The sequence below is a fragment of the Trachurus japonicus genome, chromosome 7 (assembly GCF_045865225.1).
Source record: "Trachurus japonicus isolate A0001 chromosome 7, Traja_1.0".
NCBI classification, from domain to species: Eukaryota; Metazoa; Chordata; class Actinopteri; order Carangiformes; family Carangidae; genus Trachurus; species Trachurus japonicus.
The window spans coordinates 18764067-18791580 of record NC_140913.1 but is presented as its reverse complement, the minus strand read 5'-3'; the positions used below and the strand labels follow the sequence as shown (position 1 = coordinate 18791580).

General features: G+C 43.1%; 1 protein-coding gene across 1 annotated transcript; it reads left to right on the top strand.

Annotated features, from left to right (window-relative positions):
• The first annotated feature begins 9704 nt into the window (after positions 1 to 9704).
• slc6a17 (solute carrier family 6 member 17) lies at positions 9705 to 26366 on the top strand. The gene is made up of 12 exons (XM_085781836.1): positions 9705 to 10155; positions 13579 to 14007; positions 17313 to 17470; positions 18856 to 18982; positions 20362 to 20543; positions 21315 to 21425; positions 22226 to 22467; positions 22580 to 22772; positions 23659 to 23851; positions 23944 to 24103; positions 25095 to 25257; positions 25378 to 26366. The coding sequence occupies exons 2-12, from the start codon at positions 13707 to 13709 to the stop codon at positions 25738 to 25740; spliced, it is 2193 nt and encodes a 730-aa protein (XP_085637962.1). The 5' UTR covers positions 9705 to 10155; positions 13579 to 13706; the 3' UTR covers positions 25741 to 26366.
• The last annotated feature ends 1148 nt before the right edge of the window (positions 26367 to 27514 follow it).

Here is a 27514-nt window from a genome sequence, read left to right as displayed (position 1 = left end):
TAACCAAGAAACTTACCAAGCCAGACAGCTAAAATATTAATGTGTAATACCACTAAGGTCCACAGTCTGGAGCTACTCCACTGACCATAAATCGGAGACTGACTTTGAGGTCTGTTATGAACCAAGAAAATACATCTATTTGATCAAAAAAAATTCCACAAACCTTTGTGTCTTTTCCTGTTCATTCTTCAGGGAGCAATGATGTGACATCCCAGATTAAAGCAGTTGTACTTCTATTTTTAAAAAAAAATCTTTTTCCATGATAGACAATGGTAAATGCTCCTCAATACAGACTGAAATTGTCCCGGGGCAAAGGAAAATCATTTTTGACATCTGAAATTCAGCGGTGTATCCCAGTAAGGATTTTAAGCCCTGCCATGGAAAGTCTAGTCAGCTGCGACCACGATGTGTTCCCCAAGAGCCACAATTCACTGACTTGGCGAGGGAGAGTGATCTTGCAACAACCTAGATGGAAAAAAAAGCCAAAGCCCATAGCACTTACACTGGATCTTTCTCTGCCTGTTAGTGTGAGCTATCATTCTCAATCATAAACTCCAGCCCTCTCACTTTATAAACTTCTTATCCTGTGCCTGAGATTACAACAACGTTTGGTAATCAGATAGCCCAGACTGAGACAAGACAGTTGAGACTCCCAAGACTCAGATGTTAAATGTTTTTGCAACAACTTTACTTGAATCCCTGTCAACCCGAAGCCGACAGAGTAACGATTGTTGTGGATGTGAATAATCTTAAATTGATACATAATCAATTACATGGATGCTCATTTCTTCAGAGGCACTCTTTGTCAGATGATTTGTTGGTGTTTTGCGGAAACCAAACCAGCTACCACATATTTGTCAAAGCTAATTTTGAGTAAGGCTGGGATAGTGGAAGTGACCACTGTCCCCGTGGTTTGGAGACCTGACAGTGAACTCTGAAAGGCCAGCCACCCCCTAGACAGCTCCCCCTCCGGCCTCCAGTCTCCATTATGCAGCCATAGCCTGGGGACCAATCACCCCGTCTGGCCTCTCTGTCTCTCATTTTCCCTTTCTCCCTTTCTCCTTCTCTTTCACTATCTGTCTCCCTCACTCACTCACTCGCTCACTCGCTTGCTCCCTCTCCCTTCCTCTTTCTCTCGTTTTCTCTCTCTCCAGGCTCTCTTTACTCTGTGCTTTCAAGAGCTCCCTGTGTCACCAGACTGATTAAAACAAACACTGACCCTATTTTGGTATCTAATCCAATTGTGCTCTTTTTCTTCTCACTGGCCCTGGAGCATGCAGAGTATTAGGTATCCTGGGAGCCACAGGGCCCCCCTCTGTGACTGATCTTAGATTTCAAACACTCAGGAACATCAGATATGGTGGGCAAAGAGTAAATAAAGTCTTATTAAAGTCCCTATTTAGCTCGCATGTGTAAACAGCATTTATTGTGCATTTGGATCATGAGCCTGCGACTGGAACAATGATGCATGAACAAAATCGTACACACCCTGTTGCATGGTTGTTTGTGAGTTGTAGTTTCAAAATATGGGGGATGAAAGTGTAGGTTTGAGAAAGCCAGCCCTGTTGCTGACTGGGGGGTTATTGAGAGAAGACTGCTGTTTATTGTTTTATTAACAGGGGCATGTTGGCCTCACCAGGTCAGGTCTTTACCTTTGACCTCCCAAAGAAAAAGACTAGAGAGCAGCAGCCTTTGTGTGTCAGCAACTGTGCTTGTTGAAGTCTGTGCGTGCCCATGTGTTTTGACAAAGTAAGTGTGACTATTCATTTCCATCGCTTTAGTTTTAAGACTTGCAGTAAAGCTTTGCTTGCTTTGTGTGCTGTCTTGCTGTTTTATGAGGAAGCCAGAGTGTGTTTCCTGCACACTTCTGTTGCTGTAATTGATTTTATACCATCTCTGGTTAAAGCCAGAAACCAGAGTTTGTTTTGTCTGGCCCGCTATCTGTGATATCAGATGTTTGTGTCACTACCCATTGAGGATTGTGGTGTACATGGACTGTAAAGCTTCAAGCTGCACGGTCGGTCATTGTCATTGTGTCACACACTAAAGCACAGCGATATTAACGATACCATCTAGTGGCGATCAATGGTTATATCAACCAGATTGTCAATGCCCTGCTTTCAGGTCCTGTGTTTTTGATTTACGAACAGTGAATAGAAATGTTTGCCACTAGTCTTTATCTTTAACTGTATATGTTTAAGCCGCAGAAGATCGTACATGATAAGAGTGAAAATCAAGTTCAATATGTTATTAAGCGTCCTGACGTGACAGTAGAAAAGTTGAGGTTCAGGTTCAGGTTCAAGTAGCTCTGATCATTTCACCAGTGATGGAACATAGTATATTATTAGAGGCAGTATTTATTTTTATTTATACTATTTATGTTACAGAATAAGATTTTAGCAAGAAAACACATGATGAATTAATAGAATAAATGCTTCCTTGCAGTAGCCAACATAAAACTACTTGATCTGAATCAGTTGTAATAATTTAATAATTATACAATATGATTGTTTAACTTTAAACAAAATTTGCTGATTCTTCTTATGTTCTTAATAGACAACCCATACACTTGTTAAACCATTTGCACATCTCAGTATTGCTACTTTTACACAAGTAAGAGATCTTAACACACACTCCCTCATTTCATGTCATTTCTGTATCCTGTAAATGGGCAGAACGAGGTCATACATATTGCGACCCCTGAATATTCTCATAGATACTGTGGTGCCTGGTTGAGAAATATTGAAATCATGTAACTTCAAATTATTTTCCTCTTACAGTTGGCTCATATATTGAGAGCTGGGAGTGTAACAACTTCATGCAGCCAGACAAACGGCCTGTCAAACAGGCACCTTCAATATATGGAAACCAGCTTTGATTATGGCTAGAAACTCTTTTTGTGGGCCTTGTGAATTATGGCCAATTACCTTTACCCTCTTATAATAATCATTTGTTTTCCCTACTGTCACGAGCAAGACCTTGGAGTTGCTATTACCTAAAACTTCAGTAGGCGACTACAGGTTGAAATATATGGCGATAATCATTCCCACTAATGGCCGTGGAGCTCAGAGCAAAGGCAGTTTTTATAGTGCCCAGAACTGTACATCAAACCCTGAGACTAGCCACATTTTATGACCAGGTCATTTCACCCTTTACTCTGTTGTTTATGGTTTTAATGGCAGACTGTTGCCAGCTTTCATGACTGCTGTGGCTGATTTTAACTCAGGCAACATGCTGCTGACCCCAAAGTTAAGCATCTTTACAGCAAGACTGACACTCTTGCTTAATCATTTGAACCATCCTGTCAAACCAAAAGGCTGTGAAAATATAAGATATAATCTCTGCTTCTGCAATTATTATCTGGGCTTCAGACTGCAGGAAGGTGCGGCTCCTGCTGTAGAGAAAAAAGAGCACACTCCAAAAGAGACATCAAGCTCTTGTCGCCCTGCTCTCAGATCGATAATGTAACAGGGTGTGAAGGAAACAAGAAATTAAATGAGAGAGAGGTAGAAGGTGAGGGCGAGGGGAGGAGAGAGGGAGGCGGCAGGCTGTGATAATCGATGGTGGCCATAGAGCGATGGCAGAGATGAGGTCGTTTGTCTCCAGGAGAAAGAGAGAGAGAGAGGAGGAGGTACACAGACAGAGCTGTCTGTGCTGTAGGAGCTGGCGGGGGGCCAGGCGCTCTATGAACAACCACAGAATTTATCACAGTGACTGCTGGCCTTGTTCTTGAAGACATGAATCTGAACGGGGGGAGGGAGTGGAGTCAGGCCGGACAGCAGGGCAGGTACATCAGGTTGATGTACAGTAACCACATTCACAGAGTCTTACTGTACTCTGAGATCCATAATTCATGGTGTTAATGGCACGCACGACTATATCCTATTATTTTTGAGAAGACATTGTTGTTGTTTCTCATGACATTCATTTTGCAAATACATTCCTTCCTTACTTTGTGTCAGGCATACAAGTTTTTAGGGCTCATTCTGAACAGCAGCTTTTAATGTGAACCCAGCTTAGTATGCTGTCATCGCAGAATAACTCATAACAGACCTTCATACATGCCAACTTTGTTGTCACTTTTTTTCCTTTGTCCTCTTGCTTTGTCCTTCCAGTTCTGATCCCTGCAGACTTGTCTCTCTGCGTGTCTCACTGACAGGACATAAAGGCTGATTATGTTTCTGGTGCTGGTGTCTCGGTTGCCACTCCCTGCTGCAGCCCAGATGGCTGTGAAGCCCTCCCTCCACAGCAGAGGTCTCAGCAGTCTGCCTCAACAGCCGGAGAGGAGATGGAGGGAGGAGGGAGGATTACCATGCTAATCGTTCTGAGACATGAGACTGATTGTGCAAACCTGTGGAAAACAGCTAATCAATATATATCATTTGCTGATCTCGTTACAACAACAGACTAAACAAACCACTGTGAAGCAAACAACATCACAAGGTGAACGCATTTTTGTTTTGTGTAGTATGTGTGGGGGGGCTTTCTTATTTCTCTATTCACATTTATCACAGAGGAAATACAGAGCAGATAGAGCTTGCTGAAAAGATCTGTCAACATTTGTTTATGTTTAAATTCATATATATGGTGCTGCCCCAATTATAACCAGCTGGGGGCGCAATAATATCACAGCAGATCTTGCAGGATCATAATTTTCATCAGTTTCTTTTAGTATGTAAAAGACACACAGAGTAGACAGTGATGAAGGTACAGTGATGCTCATGAAACCACAATGCAATTATTTTGTCATCAGTTTAAAAATTGACGGATAAAAGAAAGAAAAAGATCAAACATTGAGAATCTGACTGCCTGGGTTTTCCTTGTGCACGGAGATGGGGGTATTGAACGTGGTGAAACATGAGTCACCCTGTGGTCTGTTTGTGAGCAGTGGCCTTTATAGTGCATAGGGCCATTAGGTGTTCATCTATGAATAAATAAGCCTCGTTGCCTCGCTCTCTCAAAAGCATGGGAGCATGTGCAGTAACGTTATCCAAGGCTGGATTCCTAATTTAGACACGGCATTTTGTGTTAGTTGAATTTGAATATGTAGCCATTGTATTAAGGTCGTGATTATGGAAATTATGGAAAACATGATGTGAAGTGGAACTGCTCGAGGTGTAAAATTGGTTTTAGAGAGATATGACAGAGACAGACTTCATTATATATGAGGTTATTCACTGCATTACAGCATCTGCTGTGGTCAAGGCTGGTTAACCAATAGATACAGTAGAGATAGTTCAAACACAGGGAGTTAAGATAGCACACGCATGTAGGCTACATCCACAATGCACTTCACGTGAGCACATCCTTGTGATGCCCCAGGGAGTGCAGATTTTTGATAGGAAAGCAGCCGACAGGGTCGCAACATCCAGGGTGCAAACATATTCTTCACAGTCTTTTTAGGTTGTTATATAAAAGACTGTACATGCTCTGCTTCTTCAAGCACTGCAGCGCCCTCCTGGCACCATTCGCTCTGAATTAGTCATTGTGATTTGCGAGCAAAGTGGCGCTCTGAGTTGGACTTTTGACTGACCACTGACTTGTATTGGTCTGTGTGACTTTGGTGTATCATGTCTTTGTGGTTAGATACAGATGCATGTATCACTGCATGCATCACGGCTTTCAAAGGCTCTGCATTTACCCAAAAATCATAACATTTGCTTATTTTTTATTTCCAGGATTTTCATAAAACTGGTTAACAACAGCTCAGACTCAAAGGTTTTACTGGCTAATGGCTATTTATATTAAAGAGGCCCAGTACGTTTTTATCATGCATGGTATGGATCAATGCACATTGATTTATGAAGTAATGGACAGTCTTTGCTGTTTGCTTATTTCTTTTATAGTGGAGTCCTGGACAGCAGGGTGCTGAGCAGCCATCTGGTGTACTGGAGGGAAGGACAAGGAGGACAAACATTCACACTGTATCATGAAATCTACAGACTCAAACCATCTCCTAGCCTGATTCAATTCTGTATGTGATCTTTAAATCTTATTGTTGGTTATTAAGAAAATAAATAAAACTATGACATTTGTTTAATTTAACAATTTGTTGATTTTGCTCCTAGGAAATTAACATTCATATTTGTTTCTGCTTCATAATACTGATCGCTGCAGGCACCGCACAATGAGCATCACACATTCAACAGAGAACAGAGCTGTCAATGGGGTGATAATTCTGCTGACATGATGCTTCTCTGATCTATTTCCAGCCGCCCCCTCGCCTCATACACCCACACACACATGCTATATAGGCAGCCACAGCGTACAAGGCATTAATGGAGGATTTCGGCATCAGTTGATTTAAAGCATTCGTTTTCCATTTTAAGTGGTAACTGAACAAACCCTCAATCCTTTTTGGGCCAAATTAAAATGGCCCTCTGTATTTCTGACACATACGTTTAACATGTAGAGAGAACAGGGGACAAAATGAGTAAACAAAATGACAGATTTCTCCATACCCTTGAAGTTTCTGTTGACAATTGGGATGTTTGAACGATGAAGTGCCTGTTGAATTATGAAAAGTTTACTGCTGAGATTTTTAGTACTTATTTTATTGCTTCTGGTGGTAGCAGGCCAATGGTCACTTCTCTGAGCTCGTAAAAGCTAGATTTAATCTCCCTGTGAAATATATATATATATATATATACAGCAGTTTTATTGCCTATTCCTCTGACGTCTTTGGTATCATCCAACAGAATCACAGCCTCATACTCAAATTAACCTAATCTAAATGTTGTCTGTTGTCTGTTGTCTCCGTGGTGCCTGGTGTCAAGCCATCATACACCATCAGCTTACTGTAATTCAATGTCTATTACATGGTCTCAAGGCCAAATCCATGATATTGATTGTAGTGCTGCACATTCATCAGAGGTGTCAATACTCATGTGTATCCTCTTGCGGTCATGACTTCTATGTAGGTTTCTTTATCTAGGGAAGAGGAGTGACGCTTTACCAGAGAGCTAATGAGCCTCTTGTCACTTGAACAGCAGGGATGGGTGATTAAAGGGAAATAGGAGAGAAAAGCAGAGGAATACCAAATGAGCTCTTTCCTGGAACATTTCCAAGATGCAAACACCAGGAAAAAGATCTACAGACTGTTTTTATTGTGTGAAATACCTTTTCAGTGCTGTTACATCAGCCTCATGACAGACAGAGCTTTTTTATACCTGAACCACCTTAGTTACAGTTGCTCTGCAGCCTCCTCTGTCTAAAAAAGCAATGCATAGTCATTCAGGAGACTGGCTGAAGTGTCCCTCCCTCCTGATTTGTCTATCTATTTCCAAAGGTTGCACTCTCACACCTAGAGGGGTGTAGGCCCGGTGCATTGACGGTGTTGGGACTGCACCATTTACAGCAGGCAACGGGGGGAGCAGAAAGAGGAAGCTGAATAGTCGGTGAAGGGGAGGCTCAGCTGCACCAGAAACACCCCCTGAGACGTGGATCAGATTTTACCGGTCGGTGTTCGTCAGCATGTTTAATGCGTGACCTGGCAACCGTGCTCTCCTGAGGCCGGAGAGACAAGGGCTGGTGTCCCACTGATGGTGGTGGTGAATGGGAGTTCTCACAGTATTACCAAATGTATAAACATCACCACCATTCACAACACAGCATAACATTGCATTCAGCATGGTGGAGTAGGAAAACGTGTTATCTGTTGTCAGAGTTCACATTCAGAGTAGAATCAATATTTGACTGTGCACCGATCAGTCAGTGGATGCAGCCTGTCCTCTCTCTGTTTACTCGGTCTTTAACAGTCCAGCCCCACAGAATGAAGCCCTTATAGATGGTTTTATACGGCTCAGTAAATCAAAGCCCCGTCTGACGGCCCATTACCCCTCCATTCCCTGCTCCTGTATAACTGCATGTGAAATATTGAGGAAGCCTCTTAGCCCTGACTGAAGCTTCTCGTTCACTCGCCTTTCTCTGCTGTGTTGGAGAAATATCATCCAGCAGCTCAAGGTCAAGATTTGTAAGGTCACAGTTGCAATGATCAATAATGTTAATGATGCTGTGTAAAACAAACTCCTCCTGTGGCGCCATTTCTCAAATATAAAATGTTGTTTTCCATCCATGTTACCTGTCCCAGTGATGCACGGCATCACTCTGTGCATCCTTGTGATTTACTCACGTAGCTTTAAGATGAGTAATACTGCAGCAGGAATCTAGCTGTGACAGGAGACACAGCACATTGTGTCCCCTTTTGCATTATTCAAAGGTGCGATCAACTGCATCTTTATGAGTCAAGTCACACATGAAAGGTGATGAACCACAGGAAGGAAAAACCAGTCCTGTGATAAGTCGGCATTTGTAGGGCGCAGGGATGTTGTACAATACGTCAGTTCATTCACAGCCAAACTGCAGAACACCAGAAGGTGTTAGAGAGGGCAAGAGCAAAAGAGAGAGAGAGGGAGAGAGAAAAGAAAGAAAAATGCTCACGGGCTGAGCAGTCATCATATGATCGCTGGTTTCCATGGCAACTGATCCCAGCAGTCAGTCCTTGGAAAGTGAGTCACATGAGTGAATTGAAGGAGACAGCAAGCATACTGTGCATACATGTTGTTGGTTGATACACCACTACTGTGTGCATGTGTGTGTGTGTGTGTGTGTGTGTGTGTGTGTGTGCGCGTGTGTGTGTGTGTGTGTGTGTGTGTGTGTGTGTGTGTGTGTGTGCGTATTTGGGGGTGTCTTGTGATGGAAGCAGAGAAGTGCTCAGGATTAGCACATACAGCAGGATTAGGATATTTCTGTTTCTCTAAAAGTTACACATCAGAGTAAAACCTGATGTACAGTAGCAGGAACAGTTTGAAAGCAGCGACTGAAATCTGACGCACAGCTGACATGTTGGACACTTTCACGTCGGGCTTGAGAGCCAAGAAGTTTGTCTGTCGCTGCTGCACACAGGCCTATCCATCTGTGTCTGACACACTGGTAGCACAGCTCTAAATGCTCTAATCCCTCAAACAGTGTCTGTGTCCTTGTTTGACTCACACCTTCTATCAACCTCATTTTTACTCTCTAAGCTTGTTCTGGTGACACAGGGAGGATGTGGCCATGAGCTGCTCTCTGAAACACCTCTGCTCAGGCTGCAACTGCACCCACTGTTTCCTGAGGGTCTATGGGATTATCCTTACATCATCTTCCTGACCGACCTCTGTCTGAGTTGTCCTGATGATGATCCACATCATTATTCCGACACAGAATAACATGCAAAAAATAAAAATAAAAACTTGCCTTGACGTCTAACTGTGTGAGAGGAAAAGGCCACCCAGTGAGGCACAAGAGAAAGTAGCGTAGCAGTGGCAGACTGAGCCAAGGGCAGAATAAATTGCTTGTGTCAGAGTGAAAAATGACTGTGCCACAAATTATCTACACTTGAAAAACGACCATCAGGACTCACTGTGTGTTTTCACACCTATTTCAGTCACTGTGGGCACAACAGCAACTTCTAATGTCCACCTGGTAGCCTATTTACATCTGTAGCCTACTGAAGCAAATCTTATAATAATAATAATGATGATGATGATGATGATGTATTGTTAGGTTTAGGGGGCAGCTGGGAGAGCATTTTACTAATCCCAACACTATTTGCACAAGCTGCATCTATTCAATCACTTGTTGTGATGAACCTGAGTGAAATCGACCTGTGTGGTACTTTTATTATCGTCCCGGGAACACTGCAGATGTTTCTTTCTGGATCCGCTGCTGACGTGAGCACGAGCGGGTGAGTCAAGCCTGCGTCAGACTTCGTCGTGACTTGCCATAGTAATTTCTTCATCCTATGGAGCGAGGGGGTGGCGGCGGCTCATTTATCCCACAACACAGCCACAGCCACAGCCACGTGGAAACCAGAAGTGTGACTGTAGAGCTGCAGACCATCGTTTTAAAGACGAACGATTCCGACAAGAAGCCATTACTGGCGTTAATGTTATTACAGTGAGTGACCAAACTTGAGGCAGCAGGCGGTGAGCTGAGCTCCTGCGTCAGACTTTACGCACCATGCGCCCTGTGCGAGGGGAAGCTTTGTGATTTCGCATCTCGCATCTCTTTGCGCTCAGAGATGTTGCACACGGAGTGAAGACACCGTGCACTCACTTTGGATTCATACCGTCACGTTGACTCGGACGTTACAATCCGATCTGCTCTCTACACGAGGTAAGACCGACTCTCCTGCCTGTGATCGTTTTCACTGCATGATCAGCCGAAATTCACGTTTGCCTTTTCACCTGTGATGAATAATAACGAGTTGTTAATCGTCTGAATAACCGATAGCAACCATTCATTCACACCCCTGCGCAAAGCACTTGATTAGATACCTGCTTCAGGATTTTACCTCGTCAACCTGACAAATGGTGATGTCGCCGCGACATTGACGGTGAGCGTCGCTTATTAATCCTCCGCGTTTGACGACGTGTCTTCACAATTTGACTCGACCGTCCGTCACAAATAGTGCGCGGCCGCTCATCACCTGCTGACTTGTGTCGGTGCTGCTTGTGTTCCGGCATCGCTGCTGTCAGGTGATTCATTTGACCTTGACAAATCATCAGAGGTTATACAGTATATCCACCGTAGAGTCAGTCCTCTAGCTACACAAGGGCCTGTGTGTGACAAAGATGCCTGAACATAGGCATGCAGGTGCTGGCTGTCATTATCAATGATGCTGCAGGATCAAATCCCAGTGAGGATGGAGCTGGGTGGTGTCTGTGCAGACATCATATTTACAATGACACCCCCTTTTCTATCCAGATGGCTAAGATGTGAAAGCTTGAATCGGCCTGTGATATCTGCCCGATTGACACTGCAATAGATCCCACAGTAGACTATTATTGCATCCAGCTTGGCCACAGTATACCCCCTCCCATCCCCACCCCCACCCCCCCAGCCCACAACCCCTCCTGCAGCCCTGTCACAGCAGTACACAGCATGTTATTTGCAGCTGTCCTTCAGGGAATATCACGATTGTCTGTGTGAGATTGTGGGAGGAGAGGCAGGCGACCACTGATGCTGCAGGGATGGGATTTCAATTTTTTGCAGGAAGAGCCATCGCTTAGCAACCAGACTAGATAAAAGTGGAGCATCTTTATCAGAGATAGAGAACCTGTGCTGGTGCATAATTAACACCAAACTGTCTATGGAGACTTAAGAATATAAATAGTTACATGAACACACATCTGGCTCCCTGGGGTCTTATGCACATGTCTGTCACATGGGGTCTGTTATCACCACTCCCATCACTTTTAACAGTACGTACCTCACTGTCTGCAGCAGCTTCTCTTTTACATTAATATGTTCCTCAGCAAGTCTTGTGTTTTTCATGCATCTTTCTCTCCTCCGCACATGTTTTCAGAGCACCATGGAAAAGTGAAACGCTTCTGGCCACTTGCCACCACCCCCTTAGACAGACAGTGATTACTCAGTCTTACTCTGTAACAGCTCTCTGTACTCTATGTGAAGTCCTGCTGGCTCTCTAATGTGCCATCTATGTCAGCACATACTGTGAAACTCTGAAAATTGCTGGTGTGTTTCTGCATCAACATTGAAAACCTCCACTTCACATGATTACAGAGTAGGAGTGAAAATCCATCAGCCATCATCTTAACCCATAAGTAGTAACTGGGGCAGCTTGTTACTAACTATACTTACATTTCCATTGATTTGAAAAGTAGGGCAAAACAATGTGTCAGCACTCTCCCAGCGTTCCAACTCCTCGTAGCTTTAGAAAAACAACCACTCAGCAACTTCACCCAAAAACTCATTTTTGTTTGCAAACACGCACATCATAGCCTCACACCTCATTCAGACAATGCTCAGCGATGACTCAGAGTCGTGTAGTTGTAGACCGCTGTGGAAAAAGGTCACTACTGCTCTGGGATCTGTGTTGAAGCTCGCAGCCTCAGAGCCGCTGCGTGTCGTGACTGCAGGGGCTCATCGCCACTGTTAAGGAATGTGATGTGCGTGCTGCTCATACGGCTTCTGTGTGGGCTTTAGAGGTCGGCCGGCTGGCAACCGTTCTTGAGAAGTCACTGCGAATAAAAGCCGAGCTCTGATTCCAGGATCTGTTTTCAGATTAGAGGCCTTGTCTCCAGATCAAACACCTCTGCTTTCTGTTCCCTGTCCTTGAGCTGCCACAATCTAAAAAAAAGTCAGACCTTGTTCATTCCACACAGCTCATTCATTTTTAAGCCGACCGTACCGTAATTAGTTCACATAGAGTAAATGCCAACTGTCTCACTCGCTGTTTTCATGTAATTTCAAACACCAGTCCACACAAGCATCTTGACATTTTGAGTGTTTCATGCTCGCAGCGACCAATTACCATTTTAATCTAAAATGTTCCGGTCTCCAGTGTTTACAGGGTTTTATAGCGTTATAGAGTTAATGTTGCCTCCATTAAGATCATAAAAGAGGAGATTTGCTGTTTCACACAACAAATTCAATATGCAGTATTAAAGGGGAATAAAAAGAAGATGGAGAAAGTTTGTAATCAATGTGTGTATACATGCCACCAGATGAAACTTGTCAGGATGGTTTACTGCTGCTGCTGAAACAAATAGCAGCAGCTACCTGTAAAAAAGCCTATTCATAATGCAGGAGTTTCAGAGCCTCTGGACTTTCTGCTGCAGCAGCAGCTCTTATGCTGCATTGAGGTCTACACCAGGGAAGCGGTCCACACAGGAGTGTAGGGTTTTGTTTTTTTTTTAATTTTATTCAAGGGGCATCTGATGATCTAACACATGCAAGAGAGAGAGACAAACTTTCCCGACAGGTTTTCCTCTGTGTGGGAGAACAGCCAGTCAATGCTGGAGCACAGGACAGAGACTAATAACTGGTGAAATCTGTGCTTAGAGGTTTCAGTTTTATTGCAGTTCATTCTCCTGAGATCAGTAGTACACACACACACACACACACACACACACACACACACACACACACACACACACACACACACACAGACTGCCCACTGCTGTTCATGCTATTCACATGATTCAACTTTAGTATAATGGGCTCTGCTGTGAAATGGATTGTAATTCAATCTGTGTGTCTCGTTCACCATAATGAAGTGGATTACTGAAATACCTCACTCGTGGCTCTAAAGTGCTGCAGTTTTTCCACCATTTTAAAATAGTCTGTGTGTCATGAGCTACTGTATGCACTTAGTAGCCAGCAGGAAAAGCATTGGGCATGATTAGGATGGGTTCAGTATCTTGTCTGAAGTGTTTCTTTAATTTCAGTATTTTCTCATTATAAAAAAAAGTGTCAAAGTCCAGATATTTTGTTTTGTCAAACTCATTTTACAAATCCCAGTCATAGAAGTGATTAAACCAGCAAACAGTCACATGTAAGAAACTGGAGCCTTAGGGCATTTTTTAATAGTCCAAACACGACATTAAACACCCTCACCTTTACTGTTTATTATTTAAGGGCAAAGGCAACCAAATAATGAGGGAGAGTCACAGAAATTCACAGAAAGACCTGGACTTTTCATTCAAAGTTAAAAAGTTGTAATAACATCTAAGTTGTAACCTGTGCAAAAGTGCTTTTGCAAAACTCTTACATTTCCTGTCTGTCTCTCCACAGATTAAAAAGAAAAAGCACAACTTTCTTTCCCTGGCACTTCCCCAGCCTCTTCCACCTCCTCATCTCACGCTCTCCTCTTCTTGCCGACACCACCTTCACCCGTCTGAAGGAGCTCCTGTGCCGCAGCCATGCCAAAGAACACCAAGGTGACCCAGCGGGAGCACAGCAATGAGCCCGTCACCGAGTCTGTGGCCGATCTGCTGTCTCTGGAGCACCCCATGGACTATAAGAGCAGCCAGATGAGTATGGGCCTCAGTCCCGGCTCAACCGCTCCAGTAAAGGCCCTGCTGCCTTCTCCTGACCCGGACGCCGAGGATGGCCGACCGGCTTGGAACAACAAGCTGGAGTACATCCTGGCCCAGGTGGGCTTCTCTGTGGGTCTGGGTAACGTCTGGAGGTTCCCCTACCTTTGCCAGAAGAACGGTGGAGGTAGGTGAATGGATGTCTGCACATGATTGTGTTGTATTTCAGTAATTGAAACTCTGTCTGAGCCACACAAACCAAAGAGCATCGTGTAGACCAATGTGCAAAGCGTAGTAACACTTCCTGGGTTTGGAAGTCAGTTCCTAATTAGGCCACCCAGGGTGAACATGTGTACCCTCGGGGTGCTGAGTAATTGTTAACAACAAGAAACGTTGTGCTGAGTCAAGGCTGTTAATGTGAATTTTTTTTATTAGTCCTGTAAAATCCTTTAAAAAAAAAAAAAAGGAGTACCAGATGGGAGTAGTTAACTTAATGGTATATAACCATTTAGGTTTTGTTGTTTAAGATAGGGATTTGTTCACTGTCCACAGTTTTTGTCCAGGATCTCAAACTATTTGCTCAGACTTGATTTGACTGAGACTGCCCAGTGGTCTGGGTGATTGGTATGAAATTAAATGTTGCAATCTCATTTGCATCACATCACAGAAATAAATAGTTTAGCAATTTCAGTTAATTGAGCTGTTATTTTGCCCAGTCATCACCAGATGAAGTCATTCAGTACTTTTCTTTGCTCTCTGTCTGGAGTTGAAACAATACTGACAGTTACTCAAACCTGTGTGAAGCCCAGTGAGGTGAGAGTATAATTCGCCAAATATTCAGTATTGACAAACCGCTACATGTGTAAGCAATGTACAGATGCATCGTTGTCCTGGTCCACTTCCCATCTGCTTTCCAGACAGACAGAGGAGTAAACATAGTGAGAAGTAATCCACAAGGTGACAGCGAAAATCTGTTCGCTCGTATCATGTGTAAATACTTATTTTATCTGCAGTAGATCAGCATATCTTGTTCACGTTCTGGTTTTCCTGGCAGGAACTATATGGAGGTTTCACATCACACTGCACTCTCATGTCTGTACAATAAAGATGATGCTACAGCCAACAGACGGTTATCTTATCCTTTACACAAACACGATATGACAATTAAATTGGCGAACTTTAGGGGCAGATTGTGTTACGTTTGGACAGAGACTTTATGCAGAGATAAGATATCCTTCTGCTGGCTCCTGCTTTACCTTCATCACACAGACATAGTGGTATCATGGTCTCATCTAACTGTCTTCACGGCTGGATAGTACTGTAATTTGATTGTAACTGTTGGTGGAGACTATGGTGGAGATGCAATGACAAATTTGACAAATCAGTGGTTGTAATCAATTAGAATTATAACAAAATCAATTATGTAAGTGTTTAGATTTATATCCTATCTTATACACTTTAACAGAAAACAGTTAATTGCAGTGAACATGATTTGTCCAAAAGCCTTAGTCAGTTCACTTCTTGACTGCAACCTTCTCCTCTTTGATAAATCGAGGCCTGTCAACCAATTAGCTGACTAATGGTGTGAGGCAGAGGAGAAGTCTCCTCAACCTGTCGTGGGGAAGTTGTGCTATCAGCAGCTGCAAGATGAGGCCATTTCAGCTCGGCAAGATGCGATACCAATGAGAGGGCCATTATCATGCAGAGATTAGTCTTTATTTGCTTCTCTTGCAGGTTTCTCAGCCTCTTCGGCGCTCTGATTAACAGGCATTGTGATGAGATGAGAGGGTGGTGATGACTAAGATGGAGGAAGAGGAAGAGTAAATACTGATTTTCTGGGCTTTCAGATATTGTTGGTTCTAGCTTGTGTGGGAGGTGTGAGTGTAAAGAGGGCATTTGAAATGAATGATATAACAAGACTGAAGTGTTTTTTAATCAGTGTGTGTGCATGTACCTGTGTGTATCCAGCGCTGACTCAGAGATGGATGCTGCATTGTCTTGTCTGGGCTTGTCCCTTGTCCATCTTTATCCATTATTTTTCTCTCTCTCTCTCTCTCTTTCTCTCTCTCTCTCACAGAGTTCACTACAATATTACAAACTTATCATGTTGACAAACCTCCCTCGGTCAAGCACTGGCAGTCACAAACAGTTACTATAAAATGATTCTGTTGTACAGATAAATAATTCAATTCAATTAATTTGTATTATCCTACTTGTGTCTCCTGGTGGAACCCGATTTCAGTCTGTTAACATTTATCCACGCCACATGCCACAGCGGTCCTGAGTAAACCACTAGTGGCTTAAATGTTAATTTGTGATGACCAAGTGGTGAGGGATGTGGCTTCTCTATACTTATTCTGGATTAATCTCAGCGCAGTCATGTCATATAAATGATAACATACTGTAATGAAGAGTGTTTTAAACCCTAGAAAGGGGTACTCGGGTGGCTCACCCTGTACATCAGCCTCCTGATATAATAAAGGCAAAAATGGCCAAAGAAATGTCGATCCATGATACCACTTATCCCTGCAGGGTCAGCTGGGACTGGCTGGAGCCATATAGTGCGAGGAACCCCGACAGAACCCACCTAGTTATCAAGAAAACACGTAAACTTCATGGCACCAGGCCGGAACTTTCTTGCTGTCCTCCCAAAAATAACTCTATCTATTTCTGGTCTTAATTATGTAACAGCCTCACCAGTCAACTGCACCATCCCAGAGACCTATTGCTGGTGGGCTGAAACCTTGTAGATGGTAATTCATATTTAAAGTGTCTTCACCAGGATGTCAGATATTTGAAAAAGAAAAAACAACACAGTGTGCAGTTATCTCTGCAGCTCCTCATCATACATTTGATTTTCCTCTTCTCTGTGTGTTTGCCCAGAATAGACACCAAAGATCTGTATAAGCAACCAGCAGCACTCACTTCTAACAATCCAGATAATAATACCACTGTGGAACATGACACTGTGTGCCTTTCTTTGTTTCCTTTGTCTGCTGCTGGCTCTAATAGCCACTCACAACGTTATCAGTGTTTTTGATCGAGTCAAACGTCACAGTCATTTGTTTTTAGTCTGGAAAACAGGCTCCGCATCGTGGCTGTCCATTACCGTGAGCACGTCCTCTGTGGGTTTGGATGGTTTTGTCACCATGGTGCCCTTTCATGTCTTGACGTAAGCAGGACTGAACACTCTCTCGTTCTCTCCATTGTCCTATTCTCCAAAAAGCAAAAATGACAAACATACCTGACAAAAGCGGTCAATGTACGTTAAAAATGAAGACTTCAGTAAAAAGAAGACAGATGAGAATGAAAAGTTAAACAGCTGGAGGATAAAGAGATTTTAAAAATAGTATACCTTACAGAGAAAATTAAATTGTCCCACAATGTCTCTTTGTCTTTTACTATGCATGGATTTCAAACATAAAAAAAGAGCAATGTAGCAGTACATCATTAGTAATTCCTCCTTTTACCTTTTGCCCTCCTTTGTCTCAGGTGCTTACCTGGTGCCCTACTCTATTCTCCTCCTGCTCATTGGCATCCCATTGTTCTTCCTGGAGCTGGCGGTGGGTCAGAGGATCCGACGTGGCAGCATCGGCGTGTGGAACTACGTCTACCCACAGCTGGGAGGCATCGGGGTTTCCAGCTTGATGGCAAGTGCTGATATGAAGTCATTGTTTTGACGTCTTGTTAGTGGAAATGCTGTAGAGTGCGACTTATCATGTATTAATTTACAGGAGAATTACAATTTTGATTAACTGATGCAGTTCTTAGTTTACAACCATGCTGTGTAATGCATGTGGCGTATCGGGTTAGCATGATAACACTTCACAATTACTGTAGCTTTGCACAAAGTGCAGCCGAGGCTGATTAGAGATACTTAAGTCTTTAGTCATAAACTTAAGTATTTGATGAATTTGAACTTTGAACAGATAATTGATCCTTTGGGGAACATAAATGTCTGCACCATATTTGATGGCAGTCCTCCAATAATGGTCTAGTCTCAAAATCTCCATCAACCACACAGGACAAGAGGAGAAGACAGAAGTTATCTCAAGTCATTATAGGATTCATCCTCTGGGCACCATGAATGTTGCTGAGATATTTCACTGCCACCCAGAGAGAAACATTTATCAGTGATGTACATGTCAGCGATAAGATGTTACTGATTGATGTTATAACTGTATGGAAAGTCAAACATTGGACAGCCAATTACATCTTTATTCCTTTAATAGGTTTCTTTCTGACCTGGTAAGCATTAATAAATGGTTAATTAATCATTAATAAATGTGTTCGCGACAGCTTATGATGTTTATAATGATATACTGCACATCAATACGATACTTATTGTATGTTAATAATGATCTGCGGCGAGATGTAATGTGTGTTTAGATACAGGGACTCCTTTTTATGTAATTGTTGATTTATGACGCTGACTTACCACAACTTGGCTCAATGTTAGACATGTTATGTGCAGAGACAACAAACGTGCCGTGCACCTCAGTCTTCTGCCTGCTTCTATTACTTCTCCTTGATGCTCTACAGCCAGTGGCATGCAAAGACCAGTGCTGATCACTGTCATAATCTGTCCCCAGCATCAGCAGGAGTAGTGACCCATTACATCCTCATCCCATCAGGGTCATCAGCCTAAAATATATTCAGAGTTGGAGTCAGTCAGTCAGTCAGTGATCTATGGGGCGCTGTCAGTCATTCTCATTGAGATTTCATCATTCTAGTGTAAACATGGGGAAGGAAAGGCCTGACCTGGGGCAGTGAGGCGTGTGGCAGCTCAGATGTGGCAGAGGGAGATTCAGGAGCTATAAATACCTTCTCAAAGAGGACCCCAGCCTTAGCCGCTGAGAGCAAACAGCTCAATAATTCATACGTCTCTGACTCTTAAGCTGTGTGCTCAGCGTCTGTGCCCTGCCTTAAGAAGAGGCGTTCACCACTAAACTGCACTTTTCCTGCACTGTTTGTATGTTTGTTTCATAGTTTTTAGGAGTGAGACATGATGTTGTTTTCTCTTATTTTCCCTCAGGTTTGCGGTTTTGTGGGCCTCTATTATAATGTGATTATCGGCTGGAGCATCTTCTATTTCTTCCAGTCTTTCCAGTATCCGCTGCCTTGGGCTGAGTGCCCCATCAGGAGAAATGGAACCCAAGCCAGTGAGTCACCAAAACACAATACAGTGTCTACAGAAAAGTACTGAAAGTATGTACAGAGATGTAGCCTACAGCAACGACGATACACAGCTATTTTTTTTTTGTAAAGCTCTTGACATCGAGCAGATTAAATATGAAAACTGCAGAATCCTAAAATCCCATATTCAGCGATATACCTCAGCTGGTGCAGACACACAGGCAGGGCGGTGCTTAAAGCTGCAGAACTTCTCTTTGCATGGAAGCAGCTGTGCAGTCAAGATGCAGTATCTCTGCAGGCAAACAGACAAGTGGTTTTGCCGTCTCTACAGCCAGGATGGGCCTGCAACTCTGCTGGCAAAGCCTGTCAGTTAGTATGACCCGACCGACGGTGTCAGTACCTCGAATGGCTGGAAGCTGTGGCGGAGGAGCGTACAGGCTTTGGCAGAGTAAAGGGCATCAGCTTTCATTAGCATTTGAGGGCAGGATGTCGACTCTGCTTATGATTATGAGAGCAGTGGGGATTCTGTGGAGCGTCCAGCAGGATTTAGTCTAGCTATGTGCAGCGATGGAAAGTACAGTCTGTTTACACAAGTAATTTACCAATTTTGATGCACCATTTTTTTCTCCTTCACGTTTATTCTCCATTTTATTCCACGACATTTATCTGAATTCTATATCCAAACAAAATCAGCAAATATTTTAGAGGCAGGCATTGAATAACTTTTTTATTTAAATTATTTATCAATTATCAAAAGAGTTTCCAGTTAATTTTACAGTATATTGATACTGTAATGAGATATGTTATTTATTGGTCTTGAAAAGTGAAAAAGTTGAACAAATAATTGATTTAGCCTAGTCCTCTAACAGTCATTCAATACAAATAAACTTATTGGAGGAGTTTTTTTTAAGAACATCAGTGTCTTGAAATCAAAAGAATGAGATTGTGTTGTATTGAATTCAGGAAAATTACACTTCTCTTAGAAAAGACTAGAAACAAATTGATCTCTTTTAGAAACTAGTCAGATTTTTTCTCTGTCATGCATTTCTTGAAATTGAGTTTTTAACATTTCTAAACAAGCACTAATGAGCTTCAACTCAACCTGCTTCAAAGATAAAATACTGTTCATACAAATGCATCAGTAATAATAATTCATTGAATAGATGGAGCCTTGTGACGTTTGATGTGTTACCTGTTTCTGTACTTTTATTTTGATAATTTTTTTAACATGAGGCTTTAACTTCTTGGATTATGTTTATGTTGTAGTATTGCTACTTTTATTTTGACACTTTCCACCAAGATACATTTTAAATTTGCCACAAAACTTGTCACCCAGTTGTGTGCAGACTTCACTGTTGTAGCACTGTTCATGTCATTTCCTGCATTTACCTTGTTGCCGTTGCAGTCGTGGAGCCGGAGTGTGACAAGAGCTCAGCCACCACTTATTTCTGGTACCGCCAGACTCTCAACATAACCAGCAGCATCGACGACACCGGCGGCCTGAACTGGAAGATGACCCTGTCCCTGCTGGTGGCTTGGATCTTGGTCTGCCTGGCAGTCATCAGGGGCATCCAGTCCTCTGGGAAGGTAGGGGGTCTCCATGGCTTCACAGCAGGGGTTGGATGTGCAAACTACAAAGAGTGGCTCTGTGCATTTAACCTACCTCAATATAAACTAAAGAAGCGTACACGGTAAATAATGTCAACAAAGGCTTCAAAATCCTATTTTTAACCTCTGATTCATCCTGATCGGTGAGTGTTTACTCACTTTGCTAATGCTTTTCAGTCAAAGTCAATACTCTAAATCCTGTCATCAGCACTTGTCTATTTTTGGATCTCATCTATATTATGGAAGAGAGAGACATGCAACATTAATAAGCTTAAGCCGAACCACGCAAAGACTTGTTCAGGATGCAGATGGAAAATGCTCAGTTTGGCAACAACTGTAACAACATCCTGTAATCTCGATCCAGAGGGTGAGTCATATACCACAACGCAACATCCAGCCCACAGTTTCAATGGGAAAATAAACAGCAGAGAGCAGATCGCCAAGATCCGACACGGTTTTTTAAACATTAAATTTAGTAATCCAATTATCATAGTCCGCGCTGCAGTGGTTCCCCAAAATGATGTAGGAAAGATTTTTGACTCATCTCCCCAAACCTCAACGAGCCTTCTTCACATTTGGTAAGAGTTCACAGATTCAGTGCCAAGCAAACAGAGAGCAGGTTCTGGATTTATTCATCGAGTGTACGTTTATTGTTGCAGGTCCTCCTCCATGTGTGAGGCCTCAGGCAAGCATATCCATGGCAACGCAGTGTGATGTACTTGACTTTCTCTCTCTCTGTCTCTCTCCTAGGTGATGTACTTCAGCTCTCTCTTCCCGTATGTGGTGCTTTTCTGCTTCCTGGTGCGAGGTTTGATGATGAAGGGAGCAGTGGACGGCATCGCTCACATGTTCACCCCTAAGGTGAGACGGGAAAACGCTGGCGATTTTCACCAGCATAAGAGAAAAAGCTGTTAACGAGAGCTGTCTCTGCAAATAGAGGAAACGTACAGAATGAAAAATTAGGTGATAATTTATTGTGGTTGTGAATTTAATTGTGGTGAAGGGGAAAAAGTAGTCTCAGCCTTGCTTCTCTTTCTGTCCTGATCATTCATTCACAAACTGTTGGCCAGACAGATAATTTAACTAACACTTTGTCTGTGCAAGCTGTTCACACTCGAGAGCCTTTTGGTTTCAGCTACTTTACCATCAAGGCCATTCAGATCCACTCATTGGAAATGTCAAAAATACCCACATTATGTCAAGTTTTGGGTTGATATCTCCCTCTAGTGGTGAATGTATGTGACTGCATATAAAAGAAAGAAACCAAGCAGCACCATTACTAACTGTGAATTACTGTGCTATTAGAAAACAACGGACGAGAGAGATCCACTGTTTTATTGCTTCTATAAAACACTGAGATAAACATAAACTCTCAGGTCATAATTCAATGTCTGATGAAGCTGATGGAGCATCTCATAATGCAGTATATTGTAACTTGACGATCTATCGCATGTACGGAGTCTATATATGTGGTTCTGTTAGTACAAACTCATCTTGTACCTACTAGAAGATATTAAATGTGGTGAATTACAGGGCAAAATATGTTGATATACAAAATATCAGTTTCAAATTGTGACAAAAAACAACATTTCTTTAAGGCTGATATAGAAAAGCTTTAGCTGTCACTAATCCGTCACAATGTTTCCCCTTCTTGTCTCCAGCTAGAGAAGATGTTGGAGCCCCAGGTGTGGAGAGAGGCGGCCACACAGGTCTTCTTTGCCCTCGGCTTAGGCTTTGGAGGCGTCATCGCTTTCTCCAGCTACAACAAGCGAGACAACAACTGCCACTTCGATGCAGCACTGGTCTCCATCATCAACTTCGTTACCTCCATCCTGGCCACTTTAGTGGTGTTTGCCGTCCTGGGGTTCAAGGCGAATGTGATGAACGAGAAGTGTGTTGTCGAGTGAGTTTGTCTTGCTGTAACACAAGAGCTTTCTGTATCTGTAGCAGATATTTATCACTACAGTCACTAACATCTCCATCTTCTCCACTTCTCCAAATGTGCGGGGGTGCAGGAATGCAGAGAAGATCCTGGGCTACCTAAACACTGGTGTGCTGAGCAAAGAGCTCATCCCTCCTCACATCAACTTCTCACACCTGTCAACCCAGGACTATGCAGAGATGTACGGAGTCATTAAAACAGTGAAGGAGGACACCTTCGACCAGCTCGGTCTGGACGCCTGCCTGCTGGAGGATGAGCTCAACAAGGTCAGAGGGCAAGACTTTAGGGGCTGAGATAAGAATAGGACTGAATAACAGGTGTGATGTCAAGAAGCAGTTTAGGTGTATGTAATAATACAAGAGAAGTGACTTCGCCCTGTGAAAAATGACAGTTAGATGGAGAGCACCTATTATTATACCCTATGAACAAAATGATCATCATTGTTATCAATTCAACCCAAGGTTACGTTACTTTTACCAATGAGAGTTAATATGCTTCAAACCGAGGTGGACAAAGTTTTAGTGGTGTTGAAGCATATAAAAACTGCTTGTTCAGTCTGTTCTGTCTCAAAGAGTCAGTGAGTATTTTCTCAGTAAATTACTATACAGACAACTGGGTCTTTTCAACAAGGGTAAGAGCTCTTTGATGCTGCTTCATTGACATCTACTTAACCAATTGCCCTCAGATTTTCAGGCACAGACCACATGATAAGATTTTCATATGGGCATACATTCTGTTTGTGTTTGGATGTGTTGTTACTTGTTTTTTGTGGGCCCCACTTTTAAAAAAAAAACACCGATTTGAACCAGTTGTCCGGTTTTGATTTGATAGTCCTGTAATCAGTTGCATTGATCTACCACTGTCTGATTTGTGACTCATGTTAGATGTCATTGGTTATTTTAGTTTTGTGTCCAGGTCATCTTTTATACTACAGTACTTGCCTGTTTTTCATTGATGATGATATTTGAAATGCAATCTACTCTCATACTGGGGGAACATCTGTATGAGCTCACCACCTTAAGTGTCCTATAATTAATAAATCTAGAAATGGAAGTTAAGTGGGTGACTTTCCAGATAGGATGCATGTTTCCCAGCAGCACATTAGCCTCCTTTGAACTCTATGAACTTCTTTCTTTCCTCTCCATCATTCAGGCGGTTCAGGGCACTGGACTGGCATTCATCGCCTTCACGGAGGCCATGACACATTTCCCTGCCAGTCCCTGCTGGTCTGTCATGTTCTTCTTCATGCTCATCAACTTGGGGTTAGGAAGCATGATTGGCACCATGACCGGCATCACCACACCCATACTGGATGCTTTCAAGATCCGCAAGGAGATCCTGTGTGGTGAGTCCTGATTGTGGTTACTCCTCAAAAATCTTGTTTCTGATCAAATTCAAGTGTTTCTGATTGTGACTGTTTCTTTTTCTCTCCTTCAGTGGGTTGCTGTGTCATAGCCTTCCTGTTGGGCCTGCTGTTTGTGCAGCGTTCAGGGAACTACTTTGTCACCATGTTTGATGATTACTCAGCTGGTTTGCCTCTTACGGTGGTGGTGATCCTGGAGAACATCTCTGTAGCCTGGATCTACGGCACCAAGAGGTAACACGACTGGTTCTGTAGACTGAAGCCATATTTGGTTATAAACATGCTTCATGCCAGAAAACGTTTGCAGTGTCTGACTTTTAAGCTCTGTGATCTGTTTCAAAACTAGACTGGTGGTCTCACACATTCCTCTTTGTCCTTAGTTCACCACAAATCAATATAGTTTTCACCTAGAGTGTGTCTTTTTAAATGTGCATGTGCAGAAGTTTTTAGATACTGGGCTCACATGGCTCGTGTCAGCACAGTGGCATTTGGTTTGTGGTCAAACACCAAAATCTATTGATACTGTGGCACTGCCTAAGGGTCCTAAATCAAAGAATGTGTTTAAAAATGTCATATTTCTTATTTAGAAACATGAAATGTGAACAAACACATCACACATATAAACCAAACAAACACATAGTAACCAGTTGGATGAAATCAAACTACTTATTGTTAGCAAAATAAATAATACAATTTACATTTTTTACATTTACAAATTTTTTTTTAACAAGACTTGCTGAAGACAATGCTTGTTTAAGTCAAACCAGTATTAGTCTATTTGATTGACTCATATTAGCTATATAAACGTATTACTACATAACTACACAAAGAGAAAGATGTTTATGTTTATTGTGAATCACTATGACTAAGAAACCAAACCTCTCCAAAGCCCCGAGCAAACTGACCTCAGAGCTGTGGCAGCCGAAGGTGCCTCAAGGCCATGTCAACAGATGAAAGGCTTGTCTTAGTAGAGTAGAAGCACAGGTGTTAGTAATAACTCTGACAATGGCTCTGTGCTCCTCGTGTGTCCCAGTAAGTCTTGACAGTTAGCCCACGTCAGCAACACCACGACTCTGGGAGTGAACCAGCTAATTGGTATTCAGCCTCATGCACTTCTTTTGGTTACACCTGCGTGTTTTGTGCTTGGACACGTCAGCAGTGTAAATGTTTATTGAGACGTGTTCTGATTGGTTCTCCTCCCTTCTTCCCTCGTCTTTCATCACAGGTTCATGCAGGATCTGGAAGACATGCTTGGTTTCAGGCCATACTCTTTCTATTACTACATGTGGAGGTACGTGTCTCCAGCTGTCTTAGTGGTGCTGATCATCGCCACCGTCATTGAGATGGCAGTCAGTCCTGCGGGATATAATGCCTGGGTGGAGGCTGAGGTAAGTGTCAGTGCATATTCTCTCCTCACCTGCTGTCTCTCTTCCCACATCTTCCAGTTTCTCTGCTTTTCTCATACCTCTTTGTTTGTTTTTTTTCACCATCCTCTTCCCCTTTGCTAGGGCTCAGAGCATTTCCAGAGCTACCCTCCCTGGGCTTTAACCATGGCGTACGCCCTCATAGTTGTGGCCATGCTGCCTTTACCCATTGTCTTCCTTGTCCGCCACTTCAACCTGATCTCAGACGGCTCCAACAAGCTGTCCGTCTCCTACCGTAAAGGCATGATGAAGGACATCTCCAACCTGGAGGAGCAGGACGAGCAGCGCTTCATCCTCGGCAAGAACCCCAGCGAGGCTCCCTCCCCGATGCCCCCCCACCGCGCTTACCTGGGGCCCGGCGGCACTCAGGAGATGACCAACACCAACTACGGCACCAGCACCAAGACGGGTTACCAGAACATCGGCTCGCCCGAGTCCGAGCTATGATCCAGTGAGCTCGTAGATCCTCCTGTCTAAAAAATGAAACCCCGGCCCAGCTTGGAGAGAGGGAGACAGAGGAAGAAAGGGAGGAAGAGAACGGAGGAAGTCAAGAGGGAGAGAAAAGTCACTGCTGGTAGTTGCAGCATTCATCACACCTTAACCCCCAGAGCTGAATCCCTCTATCCCCCCTTCTCTGCTCCATCGCTCTCTACCTGTGGGTCTTCCTCATCGAAGGATCCACGCTGTTAATTCACTGTGAGTCCCAGCTGAGATGAAGGGATCATGGGAATGCGAGTCTCACCTGATTTGACCATCCCTTTTCATCTGTCAAGGTATTAAAGGAGCAGAAAGGTAGGGACGGAAAAGGGCAACAGATGAAGAAGTGAAGCTAAGATTGGTCCGCTGTGGGCTTAGATACAGGCTTTGCTTTGTAATAGGCTCTTCGAGGTTAAGGTGTGTGCAATGCCACAATGATTAATGTTGTACTGAAGTGTAATCCCATGTGTTTACTAGTCTGGAGAAGGTTATTTTTGAGACAGCTGGATGTTCCTAGCTCTAGAAGATCATTATCTTACTCTTGATGAGTTGTAGAGGATTGTTATTTGTGAGGAGGATGGAAGGAGACTCAAAAACACTCATCTTGTCCTGATCTGTATCACTGTATGAGGGCAACGCTCGTCTACAGGGTATAAGGAAACTCAGTTACAAGTTCATCCATAACAGTATGTAATAAGTGATTATGATAGTGTACAGTGTTAAGAGCACATTATATATTTAAGTTTATTGTGCCTATCATGCATCAGCAATAATTAGCATAGAAAACTGTGGATCTCCTTCTATCCTCATTTCCCTCACTGATGTAGATTAATATACATGTGTTGTGCAATAGTCTGAGATGTCACCGTATATTGTATATACACTGCAGTAGTCCAAATCGAGGGGAAACTTTATGCCTCTTCATTTATTCTATGTGAACGCTGAAGCACAGACCAACCTGCTATCATTAGAAAATCTCCAAGCAGTAACACAGAACAGCACTTTTCTTTTAAACAATCATCTCCTCAATAAAAACAAGGCTGTGGAGTTGTCGCCAGCAGCACTGCACGCAGCGTCTCTGTGCTGCTCTAGTCGCAGCTGGCCTAGACAAAGCTTTTCCATTTTAATCAATCATTTTAATCAAGCGGTTCCATTTTAATCAGTAAATAAAAAGGGCAGAGGTGGCGGTGCACAAGCAGAAATGAGCAGAGTGGCTTGTTTTGCTTTGATCTGCTTCGCACTTGTCTGTCTCTTTGCTAGAGAGGCAGACAGAGATGGAGATGGTAATATATGAGTTTTGTCTGTGTGTGTGTGCAGATGTGCTATAGTGTGCAAGTGTTAGTGCTGTGGTTTGTCGTCGTCTGCCCCTGAATGAGAGCTCCCTGTGACCCAGCCTGTTTAAAAATAGAGCCATGTTACCCAGGGGAAGCTGTGGCAACGCACCATAGTTACAGATCCTCCTCTGATGTGGAGGAGCAAGAGGAGAGCGGACACCTTGCTTTGTCTGCTCCACCTGCACGGCTGTTTGTTCGGCAATGCAGAGAAGGGATGTTTTACTATCAGTGTCCGACAAGAATATCTTTCTAATGTTGTCACGGTGCATTGAGTAAGAGGTTTACTGCCATTCCGCGCTGTGGACTAATCATACCTCATCCCTGCCTGAGAGGATAATCTTTAGGTTTAATTGTACATTCCACAAATTGTGACCACTATGGACATTATTTAATAAGCACTTCAGTCCACA